This window comes from Arvicanthis niloticus, chromosome 23, assembly GCF_011762505.2.
Source record: "Arvicanthis niloticus isolate mArvNil1 chromosome 23, mArvNil1.pat.X, whole genome shotgun sequence".
Classification (NCBI taxonomy): Eukaryota; Metazoa; Chordata; class Mammalia; order Rodentia; family Muridae; genus Arvicanthis; species Arvicanthis niloticus.
The window spans coordinates 19,924,581-19,948,678 of NC_133430.1; the positions used below are offsets into that span (position 1 = coordinate 19,924,581).

General features: G+C 41.5%; 1 protein-coding gene across 2 annotated transcripts in view; it reads left to right on the top strand.

Annotated features, from left to right (window-relative positions):
- Positions 1-23,722, top strand: part of Galc (galactosylceramidase) — a 59,133-nt gene extending 35,411 nt beyond the window's left edge. For both annotated transcript variants that reach the window (XM_076921468.1, XM_076921469.1), the window contains exons 11-17: positions 5,114-5,203; positions 8,094-8,180; positions 12,304-12,454; positions 13,693-13,870; positions 17,084-17,247; positions 18,482-18,558; positions 21,877-23,722. In XM_076921468.1, the coding sequence (XP_076777583.1) occupies positions 5,114-5,203; positions 8,094-8,180; positions 12,304-12,454; positions 13,693-13,870; positions 17,084-17,247; positions 18,482-18,558; positions 21,877-22,023 (894 nt within the window). In that variant the 3' untranslated portion in view covers positions 22,024-23,722. The remainder of the gene's footprint in view (positions 1-5,113; positions 5,204-8,093; positions 8,181-12,303; positions 12,455-13,692; positions 13,871-17,083; positions 17,248-18,481; positions 18,559-21,876) is intronic.
- Positions 23,723-24,098: the final 376 nt, after the last annotated feature.

Below are 24,098 nucleotides of genomic sequence, written 5' to 3' on the forward strand. Positions count from 1 at the left end.
ACACACACACACACACACACTGAAAAGCAATCTGTAACAAATGTGAGTTTTTCTATTCTTGTGCTTTTGTGGTACCTTTGCATCTTAATTACTGTACTTGTGAGGGAGAGTTTGGGGTAAGTTTTCTAGCTCCGATCATTTTCAAGAGTGGCTATTTTGGGTACTTTGGATTTCAACATAATAAATTAATTATTGCAAGCAGAAGATTGATATTTTACTTACTCTGTGTATAATGTTCAGGACTGTTACTATTCTATCCTGCCAATTGACAAACATGGGGTGTCTTTCTGTGCATTTATGTTTTACTTAATTTCTCTGATAACTTCTCACTTATTGTGGAAACCATGTTTCATTTTATTAATACTGTCCTATTTTTTTGGATCCTACTGTAAATGGGATGCCTCAAGGTTATTTTCAGTGTTTCATTTCTTGTGTGTAGAAGTGCTGTTGATGTTTATGTATTGATCTTGGCTTCACAAATGGCTCTTAATGTGGGTTACTAGAGAATTTTGTTTAGATGAGCATTCCGTCTTCAGATAAGACCTTTTAGTCCTCCCTTTACCATCCTAGAAGCTGTGTGTTTCTTTCGTTTGCCCAATTGTCCTGCCCTGGTGCTGATCCAGAAGAAACCCTGTAGAGTGTGCTTGTTAGCTGTGCAGATTCTGCCAGTATTTAAAACATAGGGTGAAGAACTTGTCTTTGGTTCTGAGCATGTTGAGTCTTTCTATGCAGAGCTGGGGATTCCACTGAGCACGTGCTCATGCCGTGCTTGCCCCTCCTTCACTCTTAACAGTGCACTTCATTGTACTGACCCATGCATTTCTGAGATGAGTCAGTCTTGAATGTTAGACATTAGCCTTTGTATTTGATGTTGGATTTGACTTCCTAGATTCTTTAGAATTTTCTTTCCTTGTTATGTCCTGTTTAGTTTTGGTATCAGAGTAATTACTAGCCCCATGGAGTGATTTGGGAACATTTTTGGAGAATTTCTCAATGTCTGATGTTCTCCAGTTGTTTGATGGAATTCATATGTGAAGTCACCTGGCCCCAGGATTTTCCTTCATGAGAGTTTTAGTTAAAGGATTTGCAGGTCCTTGTGGCTATAACACAGAGAAGGGCCCCAATAGACATGAGAAAGTCCGGGATTCCAAGATCTTTATTGGCATGACAGACGATATGGTCTGGATGCACACCCCCATGAAACTTAGGGCAGACCTGAGTTAAATAGGGAGGGAGAAAGGAGGAGGGTCTGGGTAAGAATGCTTTATTGGCTACACCCTCTGGCCTTCAGGTATCTCATTAGTATGTAAATCTCTTGAGGCTGAGGCCTGTAGTCACAGCCTCTACCTGTGGAGGGGCTGGTAGGAGACTTGCCCTACATGACTGAACAGTGTAAGTTAATGGAGTTCCATGCCACGTGTTAGGAGCCTGGATTCTGGGAGCATGGCGGAATAGATGCCCGTCCCTTGCAGGGCCTCCGGGCTACTTCCAGCCAGCTCTTAAACCAAAAACCAAGACCCCTCTCATGGCCCTACATCTCCTCTTGTTTTCCTTTAAAAAAAAAGGGGGGGGGGGGCTCACTGTCATCTGTAGTGAAAATTTTGGATGAGGAAGTTAAACTGTATGCAGGCTGGAGGGGGTAGCACAATTAAGTCACAGGGTAAGGGAAGCTGAGGGTAGGGGTTGGGAAGGCAAAGGATTATTGAACCAATCAAATACAGGTGGTACAGTTTGAGGGTAATAACATCTGATTAATCTAGATAGCCATTATGTTTTCCTTACTAACGTAACTTTTAGCTATTTGACTCTGGCAAAAGAGTTCAGTTGTAGCTGGAAGGTCTGGATCTTGGCATGTGTCTCTGGGTCTTCAGTCAGACAAGGTGGCTGGGAGAAGGCATCTTGGTGTCCCAGGCTGGTTCCAGGAGGTGGCGTTGTCTCTGATGGATCCGTGGGTGTGCCTGTATGATAACAGAGCAGCACCCCGGCAGGGGGATGTCTGTAAAGGCTGGGTAATAAATAATAAGTTACTTGGGAGCAAGCATGTCACTGTCTGTTGTTAAGATCCTAGAAAGGCAACGGTGTTTGAGGAAACTTTAGTTTTAGAAGGCACCTTTGAGTCTGTTTTGGATGGCTGAGGAAGAAAAACATCATGTTAATTATGTATCTGGGGTAGGCAGCAACAGTTTGTCTGTAAAAGGAAACTAGTTGTTAATTAAGAGCTGAAAAATGGTGATCAGCATGTTGATTTAACCTGTAGACATAGATTAGATGACTTTTGAACCTTGAAGAAGTCTTAAAAAGTTGAAAAAATGTTGGACATATATCACAAGTGTTAGAGAGAAAAGGAAATAATTAAACAAAAACAAGAAAATTTTTGGTTGAAAAGCACAAATGTTGTTGCAGGTCTTCCTGTTGGGAGAAGAAGCATTAATGATGGGTTTAGAAGCAGTGGGGAGAGGGCCTAGCTCTGCCATGTGGCATCTGTGCTCTAGCAGAGTAGTCAGGGTATTCCCCATTTGTTTTTCTTAGGAATCCTAAATGTAGAGAAGAAGAAAGGCCAACCTTGAAGAAAAGCTCAAACCAAGAAACATAGGGGAGTCAGAAGGAGTGAGATTCTGTGTCAAAGACTGAGTCATGGGAGGGAGAGACACGTGGAGGCTGGCTTGGGGCCAACAGCTCTGGGAGAAGCTAGCAGGCTGCGCACAGTTTTTCCAGGCTCAGCCTGGAGTTTTTAGCCTTACAAGGATTCTTTAATTTATTGTAGGTGTAGTCAGGTGTTATACCTTTTTGTCAGAAGCTTTGGAATTTTGTGTTTCTATCATTTTGACTTTCTGATCTGTGTGGTTGAGCACGGAACCCCTCCTGTAGTCCCGTTTTAGTTGGATAAGGCTGGCAGGGTGCTCCTCTTCCATTCTCTTTAGTTACTGAGTCATGTCTCATTCTTCTTGATTGGTCTTCTGAAGGTTTATTTATCTTTCTAAGGGAGTAATGTTGTTTTGTTTATTGTCTGTATTTCAGTATTTCACAGCAGCATTTATTGGCTTTGTGTTTGTGCTATGGATTTGAAAACTGTCTAGCTTCTTAAAATAGAAGGCCAGGTTACTCTTTGGAAACACTTAAAAATATATAGACATGAGTAGCCTTCACTTCCTCTGTATGTGGTACTTTAATGTAGTTTATCCATTTTAGGTTTTGTTTTAATATTTTGATCACAAAGTTTGTTTTTTATTGTCCTTGTGATTTCTCCTTAACTTAATTGCTTTGTGGAAAGGGACTTTTATGTAGCTGTGAGTTTGGGCTACACCATTTGGCTCCCAGCAGGTCTCGTGTGCACACTGGCCCAGGAGCTGTCTGGATTCACAGATGGGAGATGCACACACATACCAGTTAATTTTAAAATGCCTTGGCTACCTCAAAGGCTGGACACTCCTAAACCTTCCCCTGCTACTTCAGGCCCAACTGGGGAAGTAGCCAATGACCACCTACCCCAATTCTCACATGGCTGGTTGACTTTCTCTTCTGCAGCTCCTGAGTCCCATCCTTCTCCTCCAAGTCATAGAGATTCTGGGTCTCCTCCCCTCTGCATCCTAGCCCCAAGCAACTCTAAGGGTCCTGCCCAGTCTCCCTTTACCCAGCTATTGGCCACTTGACATCTTTTTTTGATCAGTCAAAAACCAATTGGAGACAAGGACCTTTAGCATTTGGACATGAAGATTCCCAATTGAATCAAAGCATTAGAACCAATGTCCAGCACTTTTATATCTGTATATCTGTGAATTTTGCAACTGTTGTTGTTGATGCTTCATTTCATCCTATTCTGGTTGGAGAGCATACTTTCTGGTGTTCCTCTGAAAGGACTGCAGTCATTGCCTCGTTGTGGGCCACACTGAGAACTGCCCTGGAAGAATAGCTGCTTTGTTGCCTGTGGACTTACACGTGACTGTCTCTCAGATCTGTGTCTGTGTTCATTTCTTGTTCTGCCTGAAAAAAAAATCTCAACAAGTAAAATCTCAACTACTGCAGAATCGTCTTTCTTCTTTCTCCTTGTTCTGTTAGGTTTTCTTTCTTTTTTATTAATTATTTTATTTTATTTACATTCCAAATGTTATCCCTCTTCTTGGTCCCCCCTCCTTTGCTTCTGGGAGGGTGCTCCCCAACCCACCCACTCCCACCTTATTTCTGATAGTTTAATGTATTGACTTCTGACATTAAACTTTCTCTTTGTTTATATTTTTCCTTTTGTTTTGAAATCAGTTTTCTCTGCTACTCTTTGTCATGTTGGTATACTTTTTCTCACCTTTGCTTTCAGCCTTTTTTTTTTTTCTTTTTTTCTTTTAATGTAACACATGTTCCTTTTCAGTAGCACATAGTTGGGCCTGCTTTGCTTAGCCTCGTCTGGCATTTTGGTTGGACTGTTGAATGAGCATTAGTTTGCTATGGTTTGGTCTAACTTTGCCTTGTGGCCTTTGTGTTCTACAATTCTTGGTTTTGTTTCTGTTTGGTATTCCTCCTATGCCATTGTCTTCGACATTGACTGAGTGTTTTCTGATGCTGCCTTTTGTTCCTTTAATGATCTTTCTGCTACACCTTAAAGAGTTGTTACAGAATTTACCAGACATACCTTCCTGTTTCGGGACCACTTCAGATTTAAACTGACTGGGTCCGAGGGCAATGAAGGAGTGCTGTTGTTTTGCCATTTTTTTATATTTTCCCATTTTGTTGTACATGACACATCTCCAATAGAAAGATAACGGGATGCCGTGAAATTATTACTTTATATGTAATTTAAAAAATCCACGAGAAGAAAAGAGAACAGTATATATTTACATCATCTGTTACATTTATTTTATTTATGGTTATGGTTCTTTGGATATATTTCTATGTATTTAAGTTGCCATTAAGGTCATTTCCTTATTCTAAGCTTTGCCAAGGCCCACACAGTATACATTCATTAAAGTTATATTAGCAATTTATTTTTTATAAACTGAAATAAGTTTATATTTGTTACAAGTGTTTGCCATTTCTGCTACTTTTCAGGCATTGATTATTTATGTTTTCCCCCCAAAATAGCTTGTATTTTGATTGGATAACTTACATGACTCTTTCCCCTCAGAGTCGTCAACATTCTATGTGTATACGGCCATATCTACCATATTATAATGTCTCACGTCAGCTGGCTACCTTCACTCTAAAGGGATCTTTGGTAAGTACATGTGTTTAAGTTTTACTTTGATTTCAAAATTTATGTTAGGGTTGGAGAGATGACTCAGTGGTTAAGAGTGCTTGCTGCTTTCCCCAAAAAATGGACCTGGTATCCTGCACTCTTGTCAGGTAGCTCACAGCTACACATAACTACAGCTGCAGAGGGTCTGGTGTCTTTCTCTGGCCTTGGAAGGTCACACATATGAGCTTACAGGAATACAACTAACAAATAAAATACATCTTTAAAATTTTATGAAAATTTTGTGTTCTTTTATAAGCCATCAAATCTTATGTGTCATGTATTAGAGAATTACTAAGAGTTTGTGTGTGAATGGTCACCTACCCTGGTGCCTTGTGTCTCTAAAGATATAGTCTCATGTAATCTAGGCAGCCTCATTTACCAGTGGAGGTTGACTAGGAACTTCTAAATGTCCCATCTCTACTGTAGGAGTGCTGGGATTGCAGGCATGAGCTAATATATCTGCCTCAGAGAGTGTGGGGTGATAAACCCAGGCTCTCTTGCTTGCTAGACAAGCCCTCCATCAACTGAGGTCTCTTCTGATGTCTGTAATGAACTAGGACAGAAACCAATACCTAAGAAAGCTGCCTGGGGTTGATTGTCCTTACTGGGGTAAGCAAAAGTTGCACAGTCTAAGGAATTTTCTTTTTCCTTTTTGTTGTTGTTGTTTTGTTTTTTCAAAATGCGCTTTCTCTGTTTAGCTGTGGCTGTCCTGAAACTCACTCTGTAGACCAGGCTGACCTCTAACTCCTAGATTGCCTGTGTCTGCCTCTGAGTGCTGGGATTGAAGGTGAGCACCATCACCAACCACCTAGTGAGGAGTCTTCAAGCACTAAAGTTTAGAGTATGCGATACTGAAAAACAAACAAAACAAAATAAAGACAAATCAAACAAAATACCCCAAGGGTCACCATTTGAAAAGCTTCTTAATTTTGTTTTGTTTTCTATGCCACAGTGTTATTAGAGGACCAGCAGGACTGGGAGGGAGGGAGATAAGAGAGGCTGCGGGTAGGGGGTGGCAGCCAACAAGAATGCATTATATACATGCATAAAATTGTTAAGAGAACAAAATTTATTACTAAGAAAATTAGACAAAACATCTAATCATTGGGGTCAGAAAGCAGTGTTACTCTAACACCTAGCAAAGGGAAACTTGCCCACAAAGCACAAAGTGCAAGATTTGTATTCTGTATTTGATTAAACATCTGAGTCCAGTAAGCTGGAAGGCTTCAGAGAGAGGCACTGATAGAAGCCTTTTGTAATCAAACAGTTGTCTCCAAAGTCAGGCCAAAAGCTATGTGGTTTTTTTTTTTAAGTTGCAAGTTTTTCTTATCTGCTTTTTTTTTATTGATTATTTCATTTATTTACATGTCAAATGTTGTCCCCCTTCCCAGTCTCCCTTCCACAACCCCTCATTCCATCCTCCCTCCCCTTTGCCTTTAAGAGGGTGCTGTGTCATCCACCCACCCACCTACTCCCACCTTGCCCCTCTATCGTCCTCCGTCCTCCTTCGCTCAGGACCAAGCACTTCCCCTCTCATTTGTCTAAAGCATGTAACAAAGACATCCCTTCAACTGTTTAGACCACCTAACTACATATGCAAGCTGTAGTAACAACTCAGAAGCCCGAAGATGTCACTTAAAATCCTGTTTTCCAAGTTGTTGTTAAAAATCATGTGGATTTGTTACTTTTCATGTGATTCTCCTGTGAACAGGGAGATTTATCTCTTTTCATAATCTTTTGAAAGACAACTCTCTATCTATCTATCTATCTATCTATCTATCTGAGTATGTGTCTGTGTGTGTATGTATGTATGTAAGTCTAGAATTATTATCATTGTCAGTGTGGCACTTTGTAATTTCTGACAGTTGAAATTATTCTGATTATATAATAATCATAATAATAATTATTAAATATGAAAAACAATTTTATATCTTTTAGAACATTATTACTTATTTGTACAAGATCTTCAGTTCCGGGTTATTATCTGTCAATGTATCAGATCAATATTCACTTAGCATTTTTGCAGTTATTGTATATTCTTTGAAGGAAAAAATTAGAACATAATCTTTGAACAAGTTAAATATTATATGATGAAAGTAACATACAAGAGGGCAGAAGAAAACAGTTTAAGATTTCATAATAATAAATAAAGACATTTTAAAGTAAATAGTTAAATGTTTATCAGTGTTTTCACACAGGGAAAATGATGTTTTGAATCCAAGGCACTAAGACCTGTTTTTAATCTTTGCCAGTGTTCTCAGGCGTTAATACAATGGGTTAGTTAAGTGAGTTAAAGGAGGAGAGATTTCTAGTCTGCAGTGCTCTCCTCTGTAAATGGAGATGTGGCAGGTTTTCTTCAGGGACCCTGTGCACAGTCCTAGAGGAAAGTGTGCTGGAAGCAGGCACATTCCCGAGCACACTCAGCTGGAGTGGAAGTTTAATAAGGAATGGTAGTAGACTCATTCTGGGCCTACCTAGCACAAGGTCAGAGAACATGTGTTCAAGAGGGGACGATGACAGGAGTCCTGAGCATGCCCCGTTCAGTGTTATAATGATTGAACTGATGTGGCGCAAGTCAGTGTCCCCAGGCTGCATCTGGTTTTCCTTAGGTGTCCCTGGAGTATCTCAGTTGAAATAAAAACAGAAAAAGACAGTTCTGGAGGTGCATTAATGCAGGCACTTGTTGCTGGTGTTCACCAGAAGTGAAAGATTTGCTTAAACAATGTCTTTGTTTTCAAAGGTGTTACTGTTTAAACCTAGAGGTGGTCCTTTCAGCAACTGGAAATGGTGGGCATTGCTTTCTTTTTGAGGTATTCATATCAGGAACTGATGAATCTCTCAAGTATGTTTTCCTGTGTTTTCTCCCCAGAGAGACATACAAGAGCTACAGGTGTGGTACAGCAAGCTTGGAGCCCCACCACAGAGACTTCATTTTAAACAACTGGACACTCTATGGGTAGTCTTAAAATTGATTTCTATGTTTGGGACATTACAATGGTAAAAAGGGACAAATTTAATTAATGAGTTAAAATGAAGTTGATTTTATGGCTACAGAACAGTAGAGTTAAAATATGTTCATATTTTCCTTAACTAGGAATTCTGATTAAGGTGTGAGAAGCTTTCGTGTTCATAGCTGTGCTGTCCTTACACACTGGTTACGTTGGTAGATGTCCCCCCATTCCTGCCTGCCTCATTTGAGACTGTCTTCCTCTGCCTCTGCCTTGGTCTGTGTCCCCATAGCAGTTGACTGTAGGCAATCCTGCCCTCTGTGGGCTTCTCTTACTCTTTATTGTTTCTTCCTCTCCCTGCTGCTTGTTTCTGTTTAGTCTCTATTATGTGTCCTTATTCAGAAAGTGCCCCAGGTCTCAGCAGACTCAGATTGAATTTCAGGGACAGCCATCACAATGCTAGAGAGTAGTGTGCCGAAAATACGGTTAGGAATGTATCAGCAGCTTTCCCCATAGGTACACATTCCCCACCTGACCCCCACTGACCTGTCACATGACCCTCACTGACCTGTCATGTGATCCTCACTGACCTGACAGATGGCCCTCTCTGACCTATCACATGACCCTCACTGACCTGTCACATGATCCTCACTGACCTGACAGATGGCCCTCTCTGACCTATCACATGACCCTCACTCACCTGTCACATGATCCCCACTGATCTGTCACATGGCCCTCACTGACCCACCACATGGCCCTCATTGACCTGTCACATGACCTTCACTGTCCTCTCATGAAATACAAAACAGATTTCGTTTCCAAATGCTTATGTCAGTAGCTGGTGTCTCCTCACAGAGTAAACTTCTCAGCTTCCTTCATATCTGGGAAGATATGTCACCTCAAGTGTCAGTTTATTCAAAGCCTTGCTCACCAGGCCCAGTGTAGGACTATGTGTAGGTTTCATTAAAAACTCCCCTACCACTTTGGCTACCTTGAGATTGGGGCTTTGCCTTATTTTGCTTTTAGTCCAGAGGCATATGGTGCTTGGTACTTGGTGATTTTTCAGGAAAGATTTCAAAGAATAAAGTGGCCCCAGAAAATACATTACATCATCTACTTGACTTAATCTGATGGATTTTAAAATAATGATTAGTGTTATAATTAGCTAGTCAATATCAATGGTTAAATACCCATTAGACTACTCTCTACTTATATAATAATTTGCTAGAAATAACATAATTGAATTGATCTCCCAGATAGGAATATTGTTTAGAGTTAATCCTGAGCCAGAGTGTGGCGTCAGATATTCATGGTTCTGCATCTGTTTACCCTTAAGGCAAAGAGACGATGCTAAACCCTTAAGTCAGTGTAGATAAAGCTGATTAAAGTTTCAAAGGTGGCTCAAGCTCAATGCCCACATTAGTGATGTAGGGATTCAGACGCTTCCAGAGGGCTCTGCTTATTACAGGAACTATGCTCTAGAGAGTATTTCTCCTGGCCACACATTGAAGCAAGACCTTTATAAACATCTGGGTTTAATCCTCAGAACAGTTCTCTGACGTATTGTATTGTTAGCCTCAAGAATGAGATGAAAAACTTAGAAAGACTGAGTTGCTAGGATCAAAATTGTGACACAAAGCTAGACTGCTAACTGAAATTTACACTGAGCATATAATGAACAGACTGTAAGTTTTACTTCTTAATTGTAAGATATTTCTTGTGCTTAACAGTGGAGTTGTCTGTGGGGGTTTGTGGGTTCTTTTCTTTAGTAAAGCTCTGAAAACAGCAAGCAGGGTGCCCAGCTGCATTAATTGAAAGTACCCAAGCTTTAAAGAGCTTACAATGTAATGGAAGAGTAGGTGACAGATAGACCTTCAGACATCTTGTCATTGTCCCCTCCATCTGGTGAAATTCTATAAAATATTATTTATGCATGCTTCTAAAATACCCTTAAAATTGTCAAGGGCCTGGGTATTTATTTCTGGTCTTCCTCATGTGTTTAGGAAGTCCTTTTAAAAAATTAATTAATTAATTTTAATTAATTAATTAAATAAATTAATTAATTTTCCTTTTTTATTGGATATTTTATTTACATTTCAGATGCCATCCCCTTTCCTCCTTTCGCCTCCCTAGAAAACCCCTATCCCATGCCCCCCTTTCCTGTTTGCTTTTATACAATTTTTTAAAAATGTTAATGAAAGGCTTTATAAGTTTGGTAATACTCAATTAGAAGTGTAACCCAATACCCAACCTAGATATATCAACTATCTTTGACTGGTGGAGACACGTGAACATCTGCCTCCATGTCCCCCCCATCTCTTTCTCTCTCTCATCACCTAGCTTCTCCTCTCCTTCTTCTTCTCCTCTCCTTGCTCCTTCTCTTCCTCTCAATACTCCTCGCACCTTAGCTCCTCCTACATATCACCCTTCCTGTTAAAATAAAACTTTTCTCTCAAAATACATTTAGTGCATAATTATGCCAATTTGTACCAGTGAGGTACAAGATAGTCCTAATACCCAGTCCATCATTTTGTGGACTAACCAGAACCTCTGTCATCTCTACTAACTAAAAGACTTAATTCTGAACCTGGCTTTTTTTCTTGGCTTTAGAATGAATGTCAGCTGAAAACCATCCACTCAGATCTTTTCTCTCAAAGTAAATAGCCAGGATTGGCTATGAGACTATAAGTTTTCAACCCTGTCAGAAATCCAGAATGACTGAGTTAACTGAAATTATGGGAAGCACAAAGCATAGCTTCTAAAACTTAGTCAAATTATAGAGATGGCTGAACACCTGGACAGTCTCTATACTACAGAACGTTGGAGCATCAAATCTTCAGCCTTCTGGCCCAGGATCATCTGACAGACCTTAGTGATGTAGAATTATTAAGGGCTGATTACTCTGTCTAGGCAGATATAATCAGTCGACTATTCTGCAAGTGTGTCCTTTTCTGGACAGTAATTTGTCTGTAGATGGAAAGAGGCAATTCTTGTCTAGTGGCTGTCTCACCACAACCGAGTAACTCCAGAGATGCTCAATTTCTTCTTAGAATTCAATACAGGAAGCTGTCAGGAGCAGACAGGTCTCTAATCAAAATGAACATTAATACAGAAATGTTTGTAACATCAATTCTGTGGACTTCTGACGTTTTGAAAACCAACTATCCATGTAAGGTAATCTGGACTGTTGTCTGTTAACTCCACTCAGCTATTTCTAAATAAAATATAGAAAACACCCTAACAATAAACTCCAAGCCATGAATTTGCTATAGTCCCTTAACTCACAGGCTATCTCAAATCAGTTAAAAAAGTTAAAGAAGGACTGGGTCTAAGCCTTGTATTAATAAATGTGTTATACAGGTACAATGCCTATGAGAGTATCAGTATTCATCTCACTTTTATATCAGTAAGAAACTCGTACCAATGAAAACCTTAAATTTTGTAATCAAAGTAAATTGGTGCCAGTTAAGAAATTGTATCTTAATCTTGATAATAATTGTACAGATTTCTACCAATAGGTTATGGCTATGCAATAAATCCTAGCTAATCCTCTCTATTCCCACTAAACCGCTACTTTTCCCTAGAAAGACAGCCCAACATTTACCACCTTAGTCCTCAAGCCCAGGGAATAGGGGCGCTGACTCTTCATTAACTTCTTCAAGCTGATTATGGGCATTGAGATATTAGAAGAGGAGTGGGGGGAAGAGTAAATTGATAAGCCTCTGATGCTGTGTCTTCACTGCATCCAGATGGAATTCCAGGACCTCAGAGGTTTGAGCAGATCTGCTCAGCTTGCTTGATGAGTAGATACACCAAGGCTGTGTATTCTGCAATATACAATTCTCAAAACAAATTTTAGTATCAAGATAATTTTTTTAAAGAGGGCTGACATTTTATTAAAGATGTTGGTAAAAAACAGCTTTTCTTTTTCCCCCCTCTTTTATTGGATATAATATTTACATTTCAAATTTTATCTCCTTACCCCATTCCCCCCACCACCCAGGAACCTTTTATCCCACCCCCCCTCCTGCTTCTATGAGGGAGGAAGTGCTAACAGAAATGACTGTTTACACTTACGTCTTTCACCGCTCCCAGCACTTGGCCTTGAATGTGGGCTGTCTTCTTTTTCAGCTCCTTGACAGTGATGGCAGTTTTACACTGGAACTGGAGGAGGATGAGATATTTACACTCACCACCCTGACCACAGGTCACAAAGGCAGCTACCCATCTCCTCCCACGTCGCAGCCCTTCCCAACCAACTATAAGGATGATTTCAATGTTGGTAAGCACTGTTAATCAGGTGTGACCTGTCATGCACCTTCTGTAGAGGTAGGGCAGAGCTTCTTCTTGTCAGACTGGATAAGCAATAGCCCTTAGAGCAGTGACTATCGACCTTCCTAAAGCTTTAATACCTTTAATCGGTTCCTCATGCAGTGGTGACCCCAACCATAAAATCATTTTCATTGCTACTTCATAACTGTAATTTTGCTAGTGCTATGAATTATAATATGAATATCTGAAATACAGGATGTTCAGTCTGCGCCCCCTGTGAAAGGTTTGCTTGAAACCTCAGTGGGCTTGCCACCCACGGGTTGAGAAGCACTGCTTTAGCATTTCATTTGGTTAAAAGATAGCTAGTGTTTCTAGCTCTTTGATGTAGAGTTTTGCTTTTCAGTTCCAGAAGAAATGTGGATGTCATTGTGAGAATGGAAATTATAACTCAAAGTTGTTGTGGGTGAAAGTTACAGTGTAGAGCTAGGTACTACCATCCTGGCTGCCACTAGTATCATGTGTAGGTTAAACCACCTTATGTCTCCATCTCAGTATGAGGGACTTAAGTGCCTCACACAGTTATGCTATAGTGAGTGTTCCAACTCACTGTCTGCTGGAGGATATAGTCTAGCCCTCTGGTCTTTAGGAAGATCTGCTGTAGAGTGATTAGAAAAGCCTTGGTGGGTGGGTAACTGGGGGAAACCATATGAAAACAGAAGGCATGCTCACTGTGCTTGTATCTCAGAGGACCCAGCAAGATCCGCGTTTGCTTACTAAGTGTTTGATAGGATTGAAGGTTTCAAAGATGAGTCAGGTAGCACTGAAATCTGCTCCCACATTTGACCACTGTAGAAAGGCAACAGGGAGAGGATTAGCATTGCCAGTGTGATGTACCTGTATCCTCCTGCAGGGGCCAGCACCTCATGTTCCATCTAACATGGAGACCCTGCCACTCACTGCTGGGTCTCACATCCCCATGCAGGACGTGATCTTTCAGCTGACTGGCATAGAAAGGCCTTTGCCTCTGGTACAGGCATCTGGCATGGGATTATTTGGGTTATCAATTATTTGAATATATTTCCAAATACATCACAAACACCCCTAAACTTTGTTTGTTTCTAAGTATTATGTTTTAACAATTATTCAAGTGTCTCACAGTGTATCATATATCAGAAAGGAGAGATCTGGTAAGGGATTGGTAATCAGCTGCTGAGATGCTAAATGGAGGCCTTTTTGTGTTCTGAACAGAGTACCCATTTTTTAGTGAAGCTCCAAATTTTGCTGATCAGACTGGCGTATTTGAGTACTACATGAATAACGAAGACCTTGAGCATCGATTCACACTGCGCCAAGTTCTCAACCAGCGACCTATTACCTGGGCTGCAGATGCTTCCAGCACAATCAGTATTATAGGCGATTACCATTGGTGTGTGAGAAATGTCCTCAGTGTATAAGCTTGTGATTTGGGGTACATTCTGAGTGAAGAGGTTCCAATAGACCTTCTCCTGCCAAGAATCTAATAGGCGGTGGGTCATAATGATGCGACCTGAAATGAGCAAATTAGCTTTCATGTCCTTCCTTCAGATTATTCCAGTTTGAAAATATCTGCAGTCGTAGAAATTTAGATTTAATGGGAAAATTGGAGATTTCTGGAACTGATTATAGTTTAATACTTATTTGCAGACCTTGTGATTTGAATGCTTCTAATTTTACCAGACTTGATTTGTTGAGCTGATGTTGCCACCTCCTGGACAAACAGTAGAATTACACTGCCTTAGCTAGTGTAGGAAGCTATTTATAAAGTAGACCAACTTTTACTTTTTACTTATTTTTTTTTTTTTACTTTTTTTAACTGTCCAGTCATTACTCTCCCCCCTTGTCCACCCTCCCTAAGTTCCTCATTCTATTCCTCCTCCCCACTGTCTCCGATGGTCCCCACCCCCACCCTGACAGGCCTCCCAACTCCCTGGGGCTTCAAGTCTCTCAAGAGTTAGGGGTGTCTTCTCTCACTGAGGCCAGACCAGGCAGCCCTCCATTGTACATGTGTTGGGGGCCTCAGACCAGCTAGTATATGCTGCCTGGTTGGTCTCTCCGTGTCTAAGAGATCTTGCGGGTCCAGGTTAGTTGAGACTACTGGTCTTCCTATGGGGTCACCCTCCTCTTCATATTCATCCAGCCTTTTCCTAAACCAACCACAGGGGTCCCTGACTTTAGTTCATTGGTTTGATGTAATATCTATCTCTGTCTCATTCAGCTGTTTGTTAGTCCTCTTGGAGGACAGCCTTCCATGTATCAGCACACTACAGCATTAGGAATAGTGTCAGGCCTTGGAGCCTCCCCTTGAGATGGATCCCAAGTTAGGCCTGTCACTGAACCTCCTTTCCCTCAGTCTCTTCTCCATTTTTGTTCCTGCAGTTCTTTCAGACAGGAACAATTCTGGGTCAGAGTTTTTGACAGAGTTTTGAATGGCAATCCCTCCACTTGATGCCCTGTCTTTCTACTGGAGGTGGACTCTACAAGCTCCCTCTCCCCACTGTAGGGCATTTCCAACATGCTCTTCTGCTCAGGCAGCCCAGAAACTCCCCTGCACTAAAGCAATCTCAGACCTTTGTGCCTAATTTCCATGCGACTTGGTGTTTTGGTTTTATCCTGTTTTATTTTCCAACATTATATCCTCTATTCAGGCATCAGGATTTGTTCAGAGAGTCGCACAGATGCCATGCCTGCTCTGTGGGCTGGTGAGGGAAAGAGTCAAGAGCACATGTAAAACTTTCACAACTGCTGATGGCAGATGCATCATGCTCGACTTGTAAATTGAGAAAGCGAGTTTCTGAAATAAGATTACACCCACAATTTCATTTTATGTAAGTGGCAGAATCAGCCTGGCTTCTCTGGTTCGGTGGTCTATGCCAGAAGCCCTGCTTTAATGGGCCAGTCTTCTTCCTTAGAGGAAGACAGGAGTGTCAGTTGTGTGCAGGGCTCTTATAGTAAAGTGGTCAGTCCTCAGCGAGGCTGTGCCTCAGAGCCCTGCCCCAGCCCTAGATCTTAGTGAGAACCAGTATGGTAATTTGAGCACAAAGGACAGGCTTTGCTGAAGAGATAGGTAGGAATTTCTGTCTTGTTTGTAAGCTTTGGTAGTGATCCAAAGATCTCCACAAAATAACCTCTTCTTGCTCACAGCTTAATTCTCTATTACATGTGTGTTCTCGCTCTCCCTCTCCCCCTCCCTCCCTCACCCTCTCTCCCCCCTGCTATATGTAATGAGGTTCAGCTGTTCACACTTCACTTAAGAAACTTTGAGGAATGTAAAGGACACGTAAGAATCCATTATCCCCCACCTCATGTCCACAACAGATGTCTTGGTGTCCTGAGTCTTACTTTGGATAAATTGTAGGGTTTCTTAGTTGACAGTATGCATATGTCTGTCCTATTTGCTGTTAGATGCTGACTATGAAGAGGCTGCTTACAGGGATGCTAGTTTAGAGTGACAGTATTGTCTCAGAAGGAAAGTACTATACCCAGTAACATCTTTAAAAGGAAAGCAGCCTAGAGGAGAGCTTTCTGTAAAGGCTCTGATTGTTCCTGCTTGGCAGAATCTTTCCCCAGCCTTGATACATTCCTGTGGACCAGTGAACCTATAAACAGTGCTTACTGTATCTGTAAAGGTATCAGGCAGACAGCCTATGCAGTGTAAAACACTTCTCAAAATGAGATGTGTGGACCAGCATCCTCATATCATCTGGGAAGTTTAGATATGAATATTTGAGGGCCCACCTCAGAGACTTACTGAATTAGGCACTGGGAGATGGTACCATCAGGCTGAGTTACCAAGCCTTCTGTTATATTTCAGAGATCTTGCTGCAGAATCACTACAAAATACTATCTTCACATTTTTTGAGATTTATTTTTTATGAATATGGGTGTTTTGCTTTCATGTGTGTCTGTGTGCCATGTGTGTGCAGACCTGGCAGAGTCCATACAAAGCATCAGACCTCCTGAAACTGGAGTTTTAGACAGTTGTAAGCCTCTTTGTGAGTGCTGGGAATCAAACCAGGGTCATCTGGAAGGGTGTCAGTGCTCTTAACTGCTGAGTCTGAACCCCAGCCCCCAAACTGACTATCTTATTAGAGTCAGAATTTTAGTTAGATCTTTATTCATTTTTTAAATCCTGATAGGTATAAATTATACTCTGGTCTCAAAGTAGCTTAAGTTCTGCAGACATCTCTTCGTGGGCTGCATGCTTCCCTGCTGATGGAGATATTATATCTCTCTGTTCAGCTCTCTGTTCAGTCACTGTAAACCACCTTTATGCAGTGTAGAAATGTCTCCTTTCAGTGGCACGCGCGCAGGATGACAAAGTGTTTTAGTATATCTACCCAAGAAACATGCCATCACAGTGCTGAAAACTCATAAATATTGTCCAGTACCCACTAAAAGAATCAACAAAGTCAATTAATTTAAGCATGTAAAACTTAAAACAGCCATCAGTGAGCATTTGAAGCCCATCATTGTTATGCTTATGGTGTAGCAAGTCACTCTCTCAGCTGAAGATGGGAGGTGTTTGCTATGACGTGTCATGCTGGTGGGAGATTATAGCACAACTGAAGAGGGTGATGTAACCGCCTCTTCGATTCTGCAGGACCAACATGACCGTGCGCTGTGATGTTTACATAGAGACCCCTCGGAGTGGCGGTGTGTTCATTGCTGGAAGAGTGAATAAAGGTGGCATCTTGATTAGAAGTGCTACAGGAGTTTTCTTCTGGATTTTTGCAAGTGGCTCTTACAGAGTTACAGCCGACCTGGGTAAATGACATGTTTTCATAGGTCATAACTTATTTTGAACCTGTCTAAGTGTCTGTGTTTACTGAGATGAATTTTAACATGTGCTGGCAAGTACTAAGCAATTCAGAATCACGGCTATTTGTAAGGAGAAGGGCAGCTCAGTAAGTGAGAAAATAGCAGAAGAAAGGCCTTTAGGGCATTCGGGGCATGCAGGGCTGTGAGAGGAAGCTTTGTGAAGAACCTTGTGAAGGGGTGACGGGAGAAGAACACTCTGAGGAGACACTCATGTCTAAAACATTGGTGCTCATAGACAAAACAAGTGGGGCCTCTTAGAACGGAGAGCTCCTTTTCCCTAACACATGTGAGGCTTGGGAAGGGTCTGCCTTTCTTCACGGCCATGTCTCAGTAGCACCGGCCTTTACACCTAGGTCACATGGCTGTAGTGACACAAGCCCCTGTGGTGGTAACTTCTTGATTCTCAGTCTCTTGACTTACTCCTGTATTAGTCAAAAAACAAGCAAGCAAGCAAGCAAGCAAGCAAACAAAAAAAAACCCCAAAACGCCCAAAAACCAAAGCTTTAGTTTTCTGCTCTTTGCCCCAGCTCTGAGTAAAGTACTAAAGAGGTAGCAGGTGGTAAGGATGCTGCCCATCCAGGATGTACCTCACTGAGTTTTTGATCCAAAGCAGAGCCAGAGACATGAGTTGATTTTCCCTGAATACTAAAAACTAGTAGGTGGTGGATCCAGAACAAGGAATTTCAGTCTGCATCCTCAGTCCCCACTGTTGCAGTTTTAGTCACCTGCTTGATGTCTGCTTCTAGGTTTCTTCCAGCATTCAAATGCCATACATGCAAAATTAGCTTGTTTGATGTCTATTGTAAGTCGATGCTGTTCATGTGAGCAGATTTGCTCACTGGCAGTCCTAGGCTGCTCCAACCAGATATAAGTTACCCACCAGCTTAGATGGTCATAAATTAGACTATAGTTAGTTTTAAGGTTTATCTCATTCATTCCGTTGTGAGTGTACATATGTTCGGTGGTGTAGAATAGAATCTTAATACATGCATGTGTAGTGTCTAGCTGAATAAGGTATTTTACTTTTAAATCAGTTATAGATCTGGAAATGAAGGAACAATGTCTCATTGAGGTAGACTTAACTACATACAGGTGCCATTTACAGACCTCCCTGGGTTGCATGATCCTAGGACTTAGGTCTTAAAAGTAAGCCAGTTGAGATAGTCGTTTTGTGTTACAGGTGGATGGATAACATATGCTTCAGGACATGCGGACATTACAGCAAAACAATGGTATACACTCACCTTAGGCATTAAGGTGCGTATTGCTATGAGACAGAATGGAGATAAAATGTTTGTGTAACTTTCTAGAATTTTCTGTTATAAAACAAATTTAAGGATGTGACAAATGATGAAAAGAGAGAGTCTTCTGCAGAATCATTTAACCATCCATCCACAGCATGAAGGCATATGTCAGTGACTCCCATGAGAGCCAGGAGTCCACTCTTTAGACCACTGTTTCTTTTTTAACTTTGTTTTTTTTTTTTCTTTTTTTTTTTTTTTGCCTTTTAAATTGAAGAATGATTAGTCAAGTCAGCAAGTGAATTGTGGTTCTCAATGTTCTTGAACCAAGAGTATACATACAACTTACAGGAGTATGCAACATCATAGAAGCTTATTTCTGATTGTTTACAATCACTTAAGTATAAGCACAGTTTTCTACAATTGTATTATTAGAGGAGATAGCAGAGAATTCGTAGGATAAAGGAATCTAGCAATCCGCATCAGCATCCGTGGATGGTCCCGAAGTCGAGACTGGCAGTGCTCCCAAAGGATGCTGTGCAGAGAAAGTCTCAAACGTGTGCCTCCTGAAGCATCCTTCCTGCTTTTGTTTAGGCTGTAAGCAGAAACTGAAATTGAGACTCGGAGAACTTTTAAATTTGTTCTCTGTTCCCATCCATTTCATTTTTAATGAAATGTAATTCTCATTTTAATTCATTTAATGAATGAATTCTCATTTTAACTTGTTTGTTAGACGTGAGGATCTAGTTGGGATGGGAGGTAGTTTATTTGACCATACTCTTCTTAGTGCACATAGTGCATCCGAATTGTTCTTTGATAGAATGATCCCAGACATGGTACCTGAGTGCTTATGTCATATTGTTGCTGAAGACAGGTATTTAGAAGAAGGAATTGCATTTTAATTTTTAAATTATATTTGAGGTTTTTATATAAAGTATTTTTATTATATTCACATTCCTCATTTCCTACCAGATCTGCCCCTCTTTCCTACCCACATAACTTTGTGTCCTCCTTTTTTAAAAAACCCGTCAAGTCCAGTTTATGTTGCCCATGCCCTCTTGGGTATGTGGTTCTCCATTCGAGTGTGTTCCATTCATCAGGGCAACACGGTTAACAGAGACTGACTTTCCCCTCACTGCTGCTGTCCATGGCCAGTGGCTCCTCAGCCAGGGTGGGACTTCATAGCCACCGCTTCTGGGCATGCGTGGATTTTGTCTGGCTTGAGCCTGTACACGTCTCATGTGTGGTGTAACAGTTGCTGTGATTTCATACGTACAGCTCCCCTGTTACGTCCAGGGAGCAGTTTTTGTCATAGTCACCCATTGTCTCTGGCTCTTATAATCCCTCTGCCTCCACTGAGCTCTGAGCCTTGGGAAGATGGGGTGTGTTACAGGCATCCTATTCAGGGTAGAACATTTAGAAGTCTCCATTCTCTGCACCTAGGTCAATTTGGGTCTCTGTGTTAATCACCATTTACTATAGAAGGAGGCTTCTCGGATGTTGGCTGAAAGATGCATTAGTCTGTGGCTCTGGGCTTAAGTCATTAAGCATTGCCTTAATAGTATGTGTGTTAAATGGAATGATAGTAGTGGTGGGATCTCTCCTGGATCCTAAGACTTGTCTAGTCAAAATTTCCTGGTCCTGGTGATGGTGCCAGGTAGGTAAGAGAGAAACACTAAAAGGTCTGTTCCTAGGTCCAATTCTGCCACTAACAGATTTTTGAGACTTTGCAAATCAGTTAACCTCTGCCACTCTCTGAGATACTTTCAAGATGACCCATGCTGTATGAGGAATTGATACACAGGGCTGGGCAAGCATTTTACTTGAAGAAGCTGGACAGGAGATACCTGGGCCTTGTGGTCCATGTGGTATGTGCTGCACCTGTTCAACTCTGCTGTTAGAGCGAGAGAGGCATGGCAGACAAGAGGTAAAAGATTAGTGTGCCTGCATCCCAGTGAAAGTGCACTACGAGTACACACACAATTATGAAGAAGTCTGAGGTAGTGTGATAAAATAGCCCCTGCTCTGACTTCCTAACTGGGGAAGTTAGAGAAGACTGTGCCAAGTGCGTGGTGCTTGAGTTTAGGTGTAAATGAGGCAGAGAGCAAGCTGAGTATAAAAGGCGGCTGCTCTGGCCTTGTGAATGGAGCATCTGGGACTCCAGGATGCCTGGAGCCTGGGGAGTGGGTCCAGGAGGTACGATGGCCCCGAGGGACAGACTGTGTTTAATATGATGTGTGTGTCCGTCCATTGACCCAGTGCTAACAGTTACTGCACTAGAAGTGGCAGAGGATGTCCAGGAGGTGGTCTGAGATGGAGACAGCCAGGCAGGTGTGTAGTCAGGGGCATTGGTTTCACACTGAGCGTTGGGTGACTTGGATTCATTCAACTCCTGGCTCCTCTGGAAAATCTTTGACATGGAATTTTAATCAGCCTAAGCCTGTGTCTCGATCCATAAAGTTAGAGTGTTGCGTTATCATTTTGAGACAGAAAGATTTGTGTTGGGCTTTGGCCTGATGGCTTGAGTCTCCAGGTTTTGTATCTTTTGAAAGTCTTGTTTTGTACGGCTAGCTGTATACTTGGTGTGCTCTTGAGTGTGCGCTCACAGTATACTACAGCAGTGGGAATGAAGTTAAAATTTCCAGTTTACTCTGCTCCACACGGCGAGGGAAACGTAATGGCCACTTTCTGAGAAAGCCATACTTGATTTCTTTCCATCATTACCAGTACATCACACCTCATGTACACTTCCCTCTTCCTTCTACTTTACCCTTTGTTCTGTTTAACCCGTGGCTACTGCTCTTCTGACGTGAGGGTAGGCATTCCATCTGCCTTGGTAGTGACATGTTCCTCATGGGGACAAAAAGGGTAAAATAAAGCGAATTCCTCTTCTGGCTGAGTGCGTAGCCCTTAATTAGACCTTACGTACGTAGCAGTTTGCAGCAGGCATCTGGGCTCCAGCAAACTCTGCAGGAATCGCTCCACTTAGCTAAAGTACCAGGATGCGCAACTACTGAGTTATTTTAATGGACTTTTGTCTGAAGCTTCATAATATTATATTATGGGCTTATTTTTTTTTTGTTTTGATTTTTGGTGGAACATCGGGAAATGTTGAGATCTCATGTATTTGGGAACCGTTTAAACAGGTACTTGTTATTCTTTCAGAAAAAAATGCGATCGATTTCAGGCTTTTGCTGAAACATATAAAATTGTATTTTACAGTTCTAGCCTTAGATGAGAGAGGAGTTATTCCACTAAGTAGCTGAGGTATATTCTTAAGGAGACTTCAGAGCATCATTTCTATTTTCAAGGGACACATTTCTTTCTTCTGCAGGGTTATTTCGCCTTTGGTATGTTGAACGGCAAGATCCTGTGGGAAAATATCCCCGTGAAATACCCAGGGCACGGCTGGGCTGCGATCGGAACGCACACCTTCGAGTTTGCGCAGTTTGACAACTTTCACGTGGAAGCTGCTCGCTAGTCCTCACAGGGCGTCAAGACAGGATTTGGATTTTCTATTTTTGATTTTGGTTCAGGGCCAATTCTGATTTTGATGGATCTCTATATGAGCCTTTGAGGCTAACAATAATGCGGAGTAAATAGGGGAATGGTACATTTTTGCTAGATCCTGTGAATGATTTATTTATTTAGAGCTAATTCCAGAGGGGATGCAGGTAGTCTTTGGCACTGCCTGTGCTAGCTCTTAAGGCCCACTGTTGGTCAGTCCCATCCTTCAGGAGTGCTTTGGGTGGTTCTGGCCTTGTAGCCTTTGCGCTAATCCCGAGGTAGCTCACTCCATATTGTTTGTAAATGATCATGCAGATGCCTGGGAACCACAGGGGTGTTTTTGTGAGCTCTGACCACGTGCCTTAGTTGGGGCTTCTTTAGAAGATGCTGATGATTAAGGGGATACCAAGGAGCACTTCAACAAATACTTAAGTATGCAGTCTCTCTCTCTCTCTCTCTCTCTCTCTCTCTCTCTCTCTCTCTCTCTCTCTCTCCCAGCCCATCCCCCTCTCTTTCCCCTCCCTCCCCCCATCACTGTCTCCTCACGCCCCAACCCCCAGGATGATATTTTTGGAATTGTGTGAAATGCTGGGATGATTTAAAAATTACCTCATTAATAAACTAACACTAAAGCCATTTTTGCAGCCAGATCAATTGGGTTATTTGGGCTTTTAACTATCTTTCTTCCAACTTTTAAATGTTACCATCCTTTAATCTGCCTTGAGAACATTTCCCCCATAAAAGCCAATGCTGCAGGCAAGTCTGGCAGCTTCCCTGTTCATTTCTTGTGCCTTTTGCAGTCTGTCCTCACAAGGGGTTCCAAATGAAGCCTAGCACCAGTGAACGAATGCCTTCATCTGTCTATGCATGGCCGGAGGGGCCACTGATGCTTTTGACTAGCTCACAGATTTGGATCATCTCCTGATGTTTGAATAGATACACTTACTATCTTCCCAGGGTTTATATTTAAATGTTGTTAAGCATGCTTCTCATTAGTATGATTTATGTAACATTAATGTAACTCTTAGAAACAGATCAATTTTCCATGTGGCTAAAGTGAATTCTGGAATTCTTTATAAGGAAAAATGACTCACTGACTTGACTCTGCTCCATGGGAATGTGTAGTGCTCTAACATAGGCAAGGGTACAGTGAGGTCGGCGTTACTTTCGAAAACTTGAAACCAAGGCTAAATGATTTGTTGTTTAGATTTTAAAATATTTTTGAAAAGTAATTCACAAGAATAATTTATATATGATAGAATATTCCTATTTTAAGTGTATAGTTTGCTTTGGTAAATGTAAACATTCCCTTGTAACCCACACCCCAGTGAAGCTATAGAATATCCACGTCACTCTGGAAACTTCTTGGCTACTCCTGTGCAGTCAGTTCCTCTCAGTCCTGATTTCAAGCAACAGTGATGTCTCTGTTGCCAAAAAAAAAAAAAAATTGTTTTGAAAGCATGAAAGTGACAGGAAGTGCTGTGTACTCTTCTGAATGGATGTCTCCCATCAGTATGATGCTGTAAGATTTGTCCAGAGTGTAAGACTTTGCCAAAACGGTGCACTCCTCATTCCTGAGGGGACCACATTGAATGGATGGACCACAATTTGGGTTTCTAGCTCCTATTTTTATGAGATTAAAAATAAAAATCATAACAGCATTAACATACAAACTTTTGAGACTTTGCATTTCTTTCTTCTGGACTAATTGGGGGAGAGAGAGATTACTAGCTCTTGTGTTAAGATTTGTGTAACTTCATGAGAAACCATCAACTTTCCCCAGAGTGGCCCTGTGGTGTTACACTCCCATCAGTGTTAGAGCCGCCGATGCTGTGCATTGTGTCTGGGATATATTAAGAAATCTCTACATACAATTATGTCATCTGTGGCTACAGATGGTTTTGCTTCCTTCCCAGCATCTCTGCTTTGTGTCTGAGGTTTCTGCCTCTGTGCTGGCTGGAACTTTCAGGTCCATCATTGGGAAGTGTTAAGGACATATGTCCTCACTTTGTTCCATCTTAGGAAGAATGTCTTTCCTATTCGTGTAAT